The sequence below is a fragment of the Trichomycterus rosablanca genome, chromosome 9 (genome assembly GCF_030014385.1).
Source record: "Trichomycterus rosablanca isolate fTriRos1 chromosome 9, fTriRos1.hap1, whole genome shotgun sequence".
In the NCBI taxonomy this organism is placed as follows: Eukaryota; Metazoa; Chordata; class Actinopteri; order Siluriformes; family Trichomycteridae; genus Trichomycterus; species Trichomycterus rosablanca.
In genome coordinates this window covers 33765502-33780153 of record NC_085996.1, presented here as the reverse complement: position 1 = coordinate 33780153, position 14652 = coordinate 33765502, and the positions used below count along the sequence as shown (strand labels likewise).

The window sequence follows — 14652 nt, the reverse complement described above, 5'->3', positions numbered from 1 at the left end:
CAATGATTAAGTGTCCCAATAGCATGACGGTAGATGGAGAGAAACCTAAACTACTTGCTATCTTGAATTAAGAAATATTTTTGTTGAACTGAAATGAAATGTTCTCACAAACCTTGCACAAAGTGGTGACTCCTTTTGCTTGAAAAGAAATAGCCTTTGGTGGAGCGTCTTTTTTACATCTCAAGACTTTTGTTAAAATTAATTATTTACAAGATTTTAATTAATTTTATAGGGCATATTCTCTCTGCAATTTGAAGTTGACTTCAGCACAGCTGTTTTATTTACACCTTTTTTACTCCATACTTTTCACAGGGCAAATGCTCTTTAAAAATATGTATTGATGGCTCAGTGATGGCTCAGTGATGGCTCAGTGATGGCTCAGTGATGGCTCAGTGATGGCTCAGTGATGGCTCAGTGATGGCTCAGTGATGGCTCAGTGATGGCTCAGTGATGGCTCAGTGATGGCTCAGTGATGGCTCAGTGGTTAAGGTACTGGACTAGTAAACAGAAGGTTGCTGGTTCAAGCCCCGCCACCACCAAGTTGCCACTGTTGGGTGCCTGAGCGAGGCCCTTAACCCTCAATTGCTCATTGTGGAAGTCGCTTTGGATAAAAGTAAATGCTGAAAATGTATTTATTTATTATGTTTGATTATTTTTAAATGTATTTTTCCTTTTCTCTCCCCTGGCTACATAGTAGTAGTGTATGATTCAGTAAAAAAAAAAAAAAAAGAAGTGAAATGTTTCTATACAGAATCTGACATGAGAGACTCCGTTTGCAAAGCACCAACTTAACACATCGTCTAATATGATAGAGAGTATGTGGTCTGGGGCCGAACCTTGAACATAACTGAATTTTTTAGTAATTTAGCATGTATTTAGTAAAAATTAGTCAAGCAAAACATTTGATATGGCAAAGTTTAATTTCTTCCCTCACCTTTTGAAATAACAGTTTCTAATACACATATACATTTTACAACAAATGGAAAACAATAACCGAGGAATGTAAATAAATACAAATAAAGTCATAAATAAAGTCATAAATAAAGTCATAAACAATTACAAAAAGCAACAGGAATTGGTGTTCCTGAAAGAAATCGTATTGAAGCAATTACAACAAATATTAAAACATTATAACCAACATAAGGATTATTAACACTGAGTGGGCTCAATTTGCACTCGAAAACCAAGTCAGGTGCAGCTAGAGAGTGAATGACTTAAGGACCACTTTACTGACCTCACTTTCTAAATATTAAATGTTGCATGTAGCAATAGCTGGATTGTTCTCTATACACTGAACTGTCAGGTCTAGCGTCCAACACTGTTTGGAATCCGCTTTAACAAAAGTCATTTAAAACCAAGTTTAAGCAGTGTCTGGAGAACCAGTCCCACAAAGCTTTTAGATAGTCTTGAGTAAATACATGCATCATCTTACATGAGAAATCATGCTAATGCCATTAACAGCACAAGTTTGCACTCACTGCTTTCGGTAGGATCCAGCTACTCAGGATTATTAAGCCCCAAATTAAACCCAAATGTACAAATGTTCTTTTTTACAGAATATAAACTAACAAACAAGCAATTTTGCTTTAATCAACTTCCTCCATCCGGGATGTGTCGTCATCCCCTTCCAAGGGAGGCATGTCCTCAATGGGAGCGGAGCTTGGCTCTTCAGTCGCCAGGTCATCGTCATCGATGCCTAAAACAGAAGGAAGAACTTGAGGATGCCTTGCTCACATGGTTTTGTCTTTAACAGTAAAAATGTATCATACATGAGTGGTTTGCTTACCTAAGCCCAGCTTGATCATCCTGTAAATGCGGTTTGAGTGTGTCTGAGGATCATCAAGTGAGAAGCCAGAGGAAAGTAGTGCAGTCTCAAACAGCAAGATGACCAGATCCTTTACTGACTTGTCATTCTTGTCAGCCTCTGCTTTCTGTCGTAGTGTTTCAACAATGGGGTGGTCAGGGTTGATCTCTAGGTGCTTCTTGGCAGCCATGTAACCCATGGTAGAGTTGTCCCTCAGTGCTTGGGCTTTCATGATCCTCTCCATGTTTGCAGTCCAGCCATATGTGCTTGTGACAATGCAGCATGGGGAGGCGACCAGACGGTTGGAGACTGTCACCTAATGAGAAGTAAAAACATTCTTTAACAAATGTCCACAAAAATTTTATGCTGTTAAAAAGTAACACTAGTACCAAAAGGACTGGACTTTTTCATGGACTTTTTGTTTTTCTAACAACCTTGTACCTTTTCGACTTTCTTTTCAAGGATGTCCTTCATGATTTTGCACAGGTTTTCAAACTGTGTCTTCTTCTCCTCTTGCTTCTTTTTCTCCTCCTCATCTTCAGGCAGTTCCAGACCCTCTTTTGTCACTGACACAAGGTTTTTGCCCTCAAATTCCTTTAACTGCTGTACACAGTACTCATCAATAGGCTCAATCATGTAGATCACTTCTAGACCGGCTTTGCGCAGGCGTTCCACAAAGGCAGAGTTGGCAACCTGGTCTTTGGTCTCACCTGTAGCACATTTTGTAGACGTTTTAATAATTGTTCCATAAGATTTACTACACAATTTCTGATTACAATAAAAGCAATGAACAATATTATTAGTAGCATCTTTACCAGTGATGTAGTAGATGTGCTTCTGGGTGTCCTTCATGCGCGTCACATAATCTTTTAGGGACACCATCTCATCTCCAGTGGCTGAGGTGTAGTAGCGCAGCAGCTCCGAGAGCTTTTTCCTGTTTTGTGAGTCCTCATGGATACCAAGCTGTTGGAGTAAATAATGAAATTGTACATTTCTCATTAATTAAAATAAGCAAGTTTATCCTTCTTCAGAATTTTGAACAGCATGTTAACAAGTGTAGATGAGGGCTAATCAGCTTTGAGACGGTCTAAAGGATCAAAATGAAGGACGAACAGATGGCAAGCAATGAGTGGAACATATGGCAGCCCTCTCGAGTTGCAGTCTCGAGTGATGCCACTATAAGGATTTCACCTTAAGTGCACAGCTAACTGAGATCTTGATGTGCCTATGATTTAATGCTATATACAACTTTAGAATTTAGTTTATAGTTTATAGTACAACTTTCTGTGAGCTCATGTGGTATAATGATACGGGCCAAACCACAGTTAACACCAGTGCTTGAGTTCCAGGGGTTTCAATCCCAGAGTGGGCTCACAAAAACAAGGTACATGATTTTATAGGAACACAGCCACCTAGCTGACTGATAGCACCGCTGAGATTTGAACCTGGATCTCAGTGGTAAACTAGCAAAATAGACCAGCAAACAGCTGTAAAAGTTGTAATAATTCTCATATACTGAAGTAACAGAAATGTATTTACTTTCGTGTTTATTGTGACTGTTCTTTGTTTAGAGTAGCTGTCTAATAAAAATAAAAAGGCATGAAGTTCACATTGGGGGTGGGGGTGTAGTAATATGAACAGTGATATGAGTAAGTAATTTTCAGCTAAACTTGTGACTGATCTTGTTATATGACAGGGTTGATTTAGATATTGCTTACCTTAATATTCTTGGAGAACTGCTCATAGAACTTTTTGTAGTTGTCTTTGTCCTCTGCAAGTTCAGTGAAGAGCTCAAGGCATTTCTTGACCAGATTTTTTCGAATGACTTTCAGGATCTTGCTCTGTTGCAGCATTTCTCTAGAGATGTTCAGGGGTAGATCCTCAGAGTCTACTACACCCTTAATAAAGTCTAAAAAAGAGCAGACATTTCAAACAATTAGTGCTCTGTAATTGTGTATTTGAGGGCATTTAATACCAGTTGCATTTGGACATCATTTATATAAGACAGGCCATAGAGGCTCAGTACTTACTGAGGTACTCTGGAATAAGTTCATCACAGTTGTCCATGATGAAAACTCTGCGCACATACAGCTTAATGTTATTCTTTTTTTTCTTGTTCTCAAAAAGATCAAAAGGTGCTCTGCGTGGTACAAATAACAGTGCACGAAACTCCAGCTGCCCTTCCACTGAGAAATGCTGTAAAGACATCACAACACGATCAGTTTTTTACATGTCAGCACAAATTTAGGCAACATTAGTTACTTTTCCTAATTTTAATAACTAAATTGTAGACTCACCTTAACGGCAAGGTGATCCTCCCAATCGTTGGTCAGGCTCTTGTAGAACTCACCATACTCTTCATTGGTAATGTCATCAGGGTTACGTGTCCACAGAGGCTTGGTCTTATTAAGCTCTTCCTGATCGATGTACTTCTCCTTGATTTTCTTTTTCTTCTTTTTGTCTGTGCTTTTGTCATGATCCTCATCATCTGAACCGACATCCTCAATCTCTGGCTTATCTTCATCTTTCTCGCCTTCCTCTTCAGTCTTATCCTTTTCTTTTTCTTCCTCAGCTTCATCGTCACTTATCTCCTTGTCACGCTCTTTTTCCACCTACACAAATAGAAAGAGGTAAAGTTAAATATACAGCTATTGAATAATAGAGACAACTGAATATGAGGTCATAATAAAAGTAAAATACTGTGGGTAAATCTGAATCACAAAGATTACTCACATAGAGTGTGATTGGATAGCCAATGAACTGTGAGTGCTTCTTCACAATCTCCTTAATGCGCCTCTCCTCAATGTATTCTGTCTGATCTTCCTTCAGATGCAGGACCACTTTTGTTCCACGATTAATAGGTTCAACTAAAAACATGAAGTACATTAAGCACAATTTTATATGACAACCAATAGCACATGCTTTTTAATCACTGATCAAACATTAAGTTCATTTTCATTTAGTATTACTTACAGTTGTCCACCTTCACTGTGAATGAACCTCCAGCAGACGACTCCCAGGCATACTGTTCATCATCATTGTGTTTGGTGATGACAGTAACTTTCTCAGCTACCAGGTAGGCAGAGTAGAAACCCACACCAAACTGGCCAATCATAGAGATATCAGCTCCAGCCTGCAGAGCCTCCATGAACGCCTTGGTTCCAGACTTGGCAATGGTACCCAGGTTGTTGATGAGATCGGCCTTGGTCATGCCAATGCCTGTGTCAATGATAGTCAGTGTGCGCTCCTCTTTGTTGGGAATGATTTCAATCTTCAGATCTTTTCCTGAGTCTAGCTTACTTGGCTCAGTCAGACTTTCGTATCTGATTTTGTCCAGTGCCTAATCAAAAAATCATAACAACATTGTTACACCTGCTTATCTCTCCACCTTAATGTATTCATTTACATTATTCTCTTTAAAACACGGTTGCATTTGGTTTATTACTTACATCTGAGGAGTTTGAGATGAGTTCCCTGAGAAAGATCTCTTTGTTGGAATAGAAAGTGTTGATGATCAGAGACATCAACTGGGCAATCTCTGCCTGGAAGGCAAAGGTCTCTGCCTCCTCCTCCATTGGTTGGTCATGTGCTTCAGGCATCTATGAGACACAAGGCCAGTGTGAGGACAAATGCATGAAAAAGATTTAGATTTGACTAAATGGTTACAAAATTAACACAAAACATAGTTTATAGAGGCTCACAAGCAATTCACTAATACATATTACAACAAACTAATTTTGCTCTTATCTTTTGGTTTGAACGTGTTTAATGGAAAGTTTCACATCATTTACAAACGCAAGACCTTGGGTTTCCATTATTATTGTCATTACAGTTACTCAAGTTATTAGGGGTTTTGTAGTGGTTGGCTATGCAAAGAGGGTTTAGTGTACCTTTCAAAAGATGCAAGAGATGGGTATAAACAATAGTGATGACAATAGTGATGACGGTAATGGACTCTGTTAGTTCCAATTACATGTCAGTTAACAAACCCCCTTAATCGTGTTTAAATGTTTGCTTAAAAACATTGAATATGAGTTACTGACCATGGATGAAAGACAAAAAACCAATATCAGTGGCACACTTTTCTTCCAGTGGCAGGGATTCCCTATAATATTATTATTTTAACTTACTGGCTCTAATCATTTTTTCTCACAACTGTATTGTGTGAGATGATACACATGAGCTGTAATATGTATTACAGAGACTGTATTAGTATGTACACTGTATCTGTATAAAAAGACAACTGATGTAGAACTGTAATGTCTCAAGTATGTATTTTTGTATGTACTTTTAAAGGAATTATGTGTCATTGTTTTACAGCATTCAGCAGACACCTTCTTCCAGGGTTACTTACAGGTGTAACTGAACACAGTACAAGCAATTGAGGGTCGAGGGCCTTGCTTAGAGGCCCAACTGTGAAAGCCTGGATATGGTAGGGCTTGAACCAGCAACCTTCTGATCACTAGTTCAGTACCTTAACCCCTACATAATCAATAAGGTTTGGACTCCTAAAGTAAAAGCGTTCTGAGACACATGAACAGTCTTGCTGCAGGGTGCAAATGTGACTGCGCGCCGCCTGCTGGTCGTCTTGTTCAGCTACAGCCTTCCAGAAGCCTCTACTCGTGACGTAACGATGCATCAGCAGCATGACTGACAGCTCAGAGCACATGGCTAACAACTCAAGATGGACAGCTTTCTGAACCGGACCATTAGAGATTATGATCAGTACCATTTAATAATGCAAAAGTAGTACGGGAACAACGCATTGGCCATTTAACTTGCCAATATAAGCCATTCTGCAAGGCAATATTAACATCCAATGTTGGTTTATCCCTAACATATCCCACATTTGTATTATTTTAATTTTAACCATAAAGCCATTGCTTAATTCTTTTTAATACTTAAAAGTAGCATGCAAGTGAATAATTAATACCATATTGAATTTAACAGATTCTGAATATTAATTAACATGCATCCAATGCAGTCTGGTTATGATCTATAATGCTTACACGACCGCCTATCATAATAAGATGCCCTTTGGCATCAATATGCCACGTTTAATGTATTATATGTTTTATAGGTTTCCATCTTACATTGAGTTAAGACGCTTAGATCCTGATTATAATGTTCATCTTCGTGTACTGCTGGAAAGGCATTAAGTCGATTGTCTTAGGAGTCGACTCAAACTTTAGAATCGAATCCTCACAGCGACGATGTATTGAAACGATTAAAAATGCAAAATAGCTAAAAAAAAAAGGGCAGTTGTCTTGACTGCCGACAAAGTACTAAGTCTATTAATCTACCTTTATCTTATGCCAATGAGAAGCAAAAAAAAAGTTAAAAACACTCTGTTTAACCGACTTTAAAAAGTGGAATCAGAATGTGTCGACTCCACGGATTCGGACATCGAACAGCTAACACGATTCAGTAGAACTAACCTGGCTGATAACCGAGCACAAATTGTACCTCGGACCAAAACACCACAGCAGACAGGTTAAACTAACAGTTAAACAAGCATGACATCTGCATGACAAGCACCTTTAAACAATGCGCATAAACCAGTTACCCAATCACTTAAACGTTAGCCTAAAAAAAACTGGCTTTCACTACTGAACTATAATTCAAATAAAATTTCTGTAATAATTCGCTTCCCTGTGGTGACCCAAACCTCACGTCTTACCTTGACTGATTAGAATCAGATTAAATGGAATGATGTCGTGTTTGGGTTTCACCGCGCTGATCCGGTTCTGTCTGGGAGGTTCCGTGTCTCGAGCTTATATAGCACCTCGCGCGGACTGTTCCAGAAACTCCTCAGTTCTGGAAGCATCTCGAATGTTCCCGGCGCGAGCTCTGCTGCAGGCGCAAGGCGGAACCTCATGGACGGTTACACCAGCTGTGTGGGAGAAGTCTGTTTTGTAGCCTGATACTGATACATGTTTTATTTACTGTATATCGACTCTAATATGTGCATTTAGAGAACAAAATGTACGTTCAGAAAGTTCAGAAAGAACTAAGTCATGTTATGATTCACGTTATGAATCAGACTGAGAGTCATACCACAGTCCTTAAAGATGTACAATAATAAGTTACATGAACAGAGTTACAAAAATAGAGTTGCATTGCTTTCCTAAATAAAAAGTTGAAATATTATGAATAGAAGTACAGAAGATGCAACTTCTGCATGTTGAAATTAGGGCTGTTAAGGGTTTTACAAATTTAGAAATGTTACATTTTCAGAAATGTAAGTACTAGATTGATATTAGTATTTGAACACGAATAAAAACAACTGTGAACAAAATGTATTTTTAAAAATAAATTAAAGCTGTGAGAAAACTGTCAGTATAACCCTCTGCTTCTCTTAACATCCCTCTTTTATTCTTGTTCCTTTATGATTTATTCTATAAGCCTTACATCCATGTTTTAAAAATATAGTTTATTCTAATTACATGAGACTTCAAACCATTTGCTAAATATTATAACTTAAGTTTTTTTTATTAAGACATTACAACTTAATACTTTACTGTTATGTACATTGGCCCTTAATATTATTATAATATTCTTTAAGAAATTGTATTGGTTATGTTTTAAAAGCAAAGACTAATGTGTTTCAAAGGGTGAATGGAATGGCAATGTTTTAAAATGTTTTAAATAGTCTTTTATTAAAAATATTAACTCACAGTTTTGTTTAAAAAATACAGTTAAAACACCAGAAGTCTCCTTTCTAGTGTACAAAACATGTTCACAACTAATTAAAAATTAAAATAAAACTTAAAATAGAAAATAAATAGACATGCAGCTACAAAATAATTAGCTTAATGGCCATAAACTTCTGTACAATATGTGCTTAAAATTTTAGTCAACTTCCTCCATTCTAGAAGTGTCATCATCTCCCTCCAGAACAGGCATGTCCTCCTCACTGGGCTGAAGAATATCCTCCACAGCTGAATCATCAACATCGATGCCTAGAAAAGAGCAGATCAGCATATTAGACATTATTGTACATCCTTATTATCCATACTACATGGAACAACAATGCTGAATTATTAAGCTATGTTTTACCATAATGCTACAGAGAGGTAGTGTAAAATTATCCTAGTTTCCTTTTAGGAGTTTTAGCAAACTCACCAAGACCAAGCTTGATCATCCTATAGATGCGGTTAGCGTGTGTCTGTGGGTCCTCCAGGGTGAATCCAGAAGACAGCAGTGCAGTCTCGAAGAGTAAAATCACAAGGTCTTTCACAGCTTTGTCATTTTTGTCAGCCTCTGCCTTCTCTCGAAGGGTCTCAACAATGGGATGGAGGGGATTGACCTCCAGGTGCTTTTTTGCTGTCATGTAGCCCATGGTGGAATTGTCTCTAAGAGCTTGAGACTTCATGATCCTTTCCATGTTGGCCGTCCAGCCGTATGTGCTTGTGACAATACAGCATGGTGATGCAACCAGGCGGTTGGACACAACAACCTATTTGAAGATAAAAAGATGTGCTATTAGAAAAGTTACAATATAGGAATAAGGTTATGTTAGTAAAGCTGTGTGTTAATTACATCTTGTTGTACCTTCTCAATCTTCTTATCAAGAATGTCCTTCATGATCTTGCAAAGATTTTCAAATTTGGCTTTAAGCTCTTCCTGCTTCTTCTTCTCCTCTTCATCCTCAGGGAGCTCCAGGCCCTCCTTGGTAACTGACACCAGGTTTTTGCCATCATATTCTTTCAGCTGCTGAACACAGTACTCATCAATGGGCTCGATCATGTAGATCACCTCCAGGCCAGCTTTCCGTAGGCGCTCCACAAAGGCAGAGTTGGCCACCTGTTCCTTTGTCTCACCTTGCAAAATATGAGACAATGTTTTTATTAATTCATATTCAAGAAAAAAGTGTTTGTTCAGTCATGCATACAATAGTGGAGTTAAAGCTACTTACCAGTTATATAGTAAATGTGCTTCTGGTTGTCCTTCATGCGAGACACATAGTCCTTGAGAGAGACCATCTCATCTGCAGAGCTGGAGGTATAGTAGCGCAAAAGCTCAGAGAGTTTTTTGCGGTTCTGGGAATCTTCATGGATACCAAGCTAAAATAGAAAGGAAATTATAAGACATGCTGGTTTTCTTTTTTTTTTTTTTTATATTTTTCCCACTTTTCCCCCCAATTTTTCTCCCCTGATCTAGTTGTGTCCAATTACCCTGATTGCGTCCTCTATACTGATTCAACCCTTCGCCACTGACTGAGGACGCCTCTCAGCTGACATACTGACGTACAGTCAAAACAGACTGCATTTTTCATCTGCACAAGACGAGTTCATACACTTGACGGGCACTGTGTATGGAGGGCCACACCCCCATCAGCATTATTCCTCAGCCCTGTGCAGGCACCATCAGTCAGTCAGCAGGGGCCACAGTTGCACCAGTTATGAGGACCTATGATCCGACTTTCTTACCCTCTAACCCTGAACAACAAGCAATCATTGTTCATGCTGCCGCCCAGATCAGTCGGAAAGGCAGAGCTGAGATTCGATACGATGTATTCAAACCCCCAACTCTGGTGCGCTAGCGTACCTTACCGGTTTTCTTTTTTGATTATATATAAAATATTCATATCCTAAACATAAGGACTTGAAAACTACCTTGATGTTTTTAGAGAACTGCTCGTAGAACTTCTTGTAGTTCTCCTTGTCCTCAAAGAGTTCAGTGAAGAGCTCAAGGCACTTTTTGACCAGGTTCTTTCGGATGACTTTCAAGATTTTGCTCTGTTGCAGCATTTCTCTGGAGATGTTCAGGGGCAGATCCTCAGAGTCTACTACACCCTTCATGAAATCTATTGAAAAAAAGGATAGAATGATAGTAAGTAGATTGTTAAATGAACCATATCAGGTCTTTATGGTTTATAAATATGTAAGTAACATATTTTGTATTGGATGTATTGGCACACTTACTAAGATATTCAGGCATTAGCTCTTCACAGTTATCCATGATAAAGACTCTGCGCACATAGAGCTTGATGTTGTTTCTCTTTTTCTTGTTTTCAAAGAGGTCAAAAGCTGCCCTTCTTGGGACAAAAAGCAAAGCACGGAATTCCAGCTGGCCCTCTACTGAAAAGTGCTGTCGAAAGAATAAATAGGTCAGATTGTCACCAAAATATAAAAAAAAAAATTTTTTATTGTATTGTATTGAGTCTAAAGCTACTCTCTGCAAAACTGACATTTTACTCTTAATGATTTCACATTTTAACTACATCTTCTGTTGTTTTACCCCGAGGTTAAAGATTGCACGTTGAGACTGCTGTGCCAACAATGCTGTTCCTGCTAGATGTGACGGACACCCGGCTTGTTTGCACCAAAAATGTCAAGAACTCACAGACTTTATCACAGACAAATAATGAAGAGCTCCAATTATTTTTTGCTAGTTATGACTTTTAGTTTAATTTAATTTTGTGTATGTATTATTTGTGTAAATCCTATTTATTATCCAGGCCACCCAAGGAGAATGGGTCCCTGCTGAATCTGGTTTCTCTCAAGGTTTCTTTCTGTATTTTTAAAGGAGTTTTTCCTTGCCACTGTTGCCCTTGGCTTGCTCAACATGGGTTTTTGGTCTGTAGGCCCTGGATTCTGTAAGGTTGCTTTAAGACAATGTTCATTGTAAAAAGCGCTATACAAATAAAATTGACTTCACTATTTATATTTATTTACCTTGACTGCAAGGTGGTCCTCCCAGTCATTGGTAAGGCTTTTGTAGAATTCACCATATTCTTCATTGGTGATGTCATCATTACGGGTCCAGATAGGCTTCGTTTTGTTCAGCTCTTGGGCATCAATGTACTTCTCCTTGATCTTCTTCTTTCTCTTATTGTTGCCATCTTTGCTGTCCTCATCCTCATCAGAGCCTACATCCTCAATCTTAGGCTTGTCCTTGTCTTCAACAGGTGCAGCTTCTTCTTCTTTCTCACCTTCTTCAAGGTCAACTTCCTTTTCTCTTTGCTTCTCAACCTACAAACAGTGTAAACAAAATTTCAAAGATTAAAATAAATCTATTTTAAAAATTAATAATAAGAAAAGACAATATGTAGAAGAACTCACAAATAGAGTGATGGGGTAGCCAATGAACTGAGAGTGCTTTTTAACAACCTCCTTGATGCGCTTCTCTTCAGTATATTCAGACTGGTCTTCTTTCAGGTGAAGTATCACCTTTGTACCACGGCCAATAGGTTCACCTGAATCAGGTTTCACTGTAAAGGAACCCCCAGCTGCAGACTCCCAGACATACTGTTCATCATCATTGTGTTTGGTGATGACAGTAACTTTCTCAGCTACCAGGTAGGCAGAGTAGAAACCTACACCAAACTGGCCAATCATAGAGATATCAGCTCCAGCCTGCAGAGCCTCCATGAACGCCTTGGTTCCAGACTTGGCAATAGTACCCAGGTTGTTGATGAGGTCTGCCTTGGTCATGCCGATGCCTGTGTCGATAAGGGTCAAGGTGCGTTCTTTCTGGTCAGGAATAATGTCGATCTTCAGATCCTTGCAGGACTCAAGTTTGCTTGGATCTGTTAAGCTTTCATATCTGATTTTGTCCAGAGCCTATAAACATTATAATTATAAAAAGTATATTAATCAATGCAATCAATTGTCACTGGTATTAAAATGACTTTAAACCATGATAAGTTTATCTATTCATCCATCCATAATTATTGTGATGAACTTACATCTGATGAGTTTGAAATGAGCTCTCTGAGGAAGATTTCTTTGTTGGAGTAGAAAGTGTTGATAATCAGAGACATGAGCTGAGCAATTTCAGCCTGAAAGGCAAAAGTCTCTGCCTCCTCCTCCATCATGGGCTGGTCAGCTTTCTCGGGCATCTGTGTTTTAAAAATTTAAACAATTTTTTTTTTTTCACTAATTACAAACTTTAATCACCTGATAGCTTTACAGTAATTATTATCATTATTTAGCATCAAATAGTACTTGTATGTTAGGATAGAACATTTTAATTATGCTTACTTAAATAAAAAAATGATTTAAATACATTGTATAGTCTTGATAGTACTTACAACATTGCAAAATATGGTTTTATTTTGGGATCAAATAAAACGTTTTTAAAAACAGAATAGTGCAAAAGTAATTCATAAATGAACTGTTTCCAAAAAATAATAGCTATTTCATGTTTTGTCTTGCCTGTTGAAAGGCTTGATTTTTAAAGAGCAAGCTGTGGAGATCACACATGGCAGCTGGCATTATTGCTCTGGAAATTGTGTGCCAACTGCACATTGCACCTGTCAGTCTCCAAATGGGGAAGTGTCAGGAGTTGCTTGTGTAATAGTAAAATAATGAAATGATATTGATTCAAATTTGCTTTGAATTATCTAAACACATCTAAATAATCTGGCCAGTTTATGCTTAAAAGCTTGTGGACTTTTTAATCCTGCCTGTAGCTGTACTGTAGCCATGCTCTGTGCCATGTGCTCTCAACTGACCTTTCGTCATAAGTATTTAACAAAGTACTGTGTTTCTCCGAAATAGCCTATTGCTTGAACAACAGTCAATGAATTACTGACATATTTGTATGTATGATTTATAAATTTAGAAATTACAGTAGGCTGTGTCATTAAATGCATTATGAAGAATGGAAGTGATTAGCAGCACAAAAAATCTATGGTGTAAAAACAAAATATAATAATTGGATTATATCATTTTAAAGCCACCTCTTTTCAGTATCCTAATAATCCTGGCATGCCTCTTACCTTGCAGATTTCTTCTATATGAACCGTTATATTAAGCTTCTGGTGTGGAAAAATTTGCGCCACTTGCTGTGAGTCTTCTTCTGTCTAGGCAAGCTCTCTTCTGAGTGATATCTGCCACACCTTAGGCCCGCTTCTGTCTTTTATACTTGGAGGACACATTTCTTAAACCCCCATTGAGAAAGTTCCAGAAGGAATATCCACTGCAGTAGATAGAGGTGGCACAGTAGTATTGGGGGTGGTCTATGCCTATCCTTTTAGGGTCAAGGAGTCACAAGTGGTGTCTGTCAGTCAAAGCGAGAAACTTCTGGATGGTTGGCGACACATGGGCCTGTCAGTGACAAAATAGGAGGGACACTTTTTTCTCTGCAGAGTGACTGCAGTGTGACAACACGTTATTGACTATAGAAGTGTAATATTTAGTCAATTGCCAGGCCCAGCTTTAGAAAACGAGAGGTCCAAAGTGGACCATTTGTTAGTAGTTGTTAGCCAGTAAATTAAATGCAAAACAAATACGAATCTCTGCTTTGTTAATTCTCTTGAACATATTTAACTGACAAAAGTACAAAGAAAAAGACTTTAAATGTTTTTAACTGACCTACTTGATTATGTTTTATAAATACAAACAAATTTTGAATTTAATGCCTGTAACACTTAAAATAGTTGGGATGGGGCATAGTAAAGGTAAAAAGTAGGGATGCATCAATACCATTTTTCCCCAAACGAGTACAAGTACATGTACTTTTGTACTTGCCGATACCGATACCGATACCAATACCTATTGGATCAGATATCTGACATGCTAAAAAACTCGATCCAGTCGCCGAGCCGGTCGGATTGAGTTGTTGGATAGTTCACACTCGAGAGCCGAGTTTTGATTGGCGAGCGAACGCAGAGTTGCTCCCGAGCCGGCAAATCTTGCGCCGACCAGTCGCCGAGCGAAAATCAGGGCAAAAATCAGGTAGTGTGAACTAGGCATAACGCAGCAACGTGCACTAGGCACACGGTATCGGATGTTTAGTATCGGAGCCTCGTTTGCAAGTACGAGTACAAGTTAATGAGCGCGGTATCGGGAAAATACCCGATACCAGTATCGGTACTCATGCATCTCTAGTAAAAAGTA

The 14652-nt window shown here is 38.4% G+C and overlaps 2 protein-coding genes across 2 annotated transcripts; both read right to left on the bottom strand.

The window, feature by feature from the left end:
* Positions 1–901: 901 nt before the first annotated feature.
* On the bottom strand, positions 902–7598 carry hsp90aa1.2 (heat shock protein 90, alpha (cytosolic), class A member 1, tandem duplicate 2). The gene is made up of 11 exons (XM_063002283.1): positions 7485–7598; positions 5254–5403; positions 4778–5144; positions 4538–4671; positions 4102–4416; positions 3835–4000; positions 3523–3713; positions 2620–2767; positions 2246–2514; positions 1787–2120; positions 902–1696 (listed from the first exon to the last, which is right to left on the bottom strand). Exons 2-11 carry the CDS (start codon positions 5401–5403, stop codon positions 1587–1589), a joined length of 2184 nt encoding a protein of 727 aa, XP_062858353.1. The 5' UTR covers positions 7485–7598; the 3' UTR covers positions 902–1586.
* An 838-nt stretch (positions 7599–8436) lies between these two features.
* On the bottom strand, positions 8437–13603 carry hsp90aa1.1 (heat shock protein 90, alpha (cytosolic), class A member 1, tandem duplicate 1). The gene is made up of 10 exons (XM_063002281.1): positions 13533–13603; positions 12498–12650; positions 11872–12372; positions 11485–11781; positions 10732–10897; positions 10423–10613; positions 9723–9870; positions 9359–9627; positions 8930–9263; positions 8437–8766 (listed from the first exon to the last, which is right to left on the bottom strand). Exons 2-10 carry the CDS (start codon positions 12648–12650, stop codon positions 8657–8659), a joined length of 2169 nt encoding a protein of 722 aa, XP_062858351.1. The 5' UTR covers positions 13533–13603; the 3' UTR covers positions 8437–8656.
* Between the last annotated feature and the right edge of the window lie 1049 nt (positions 13604–14652).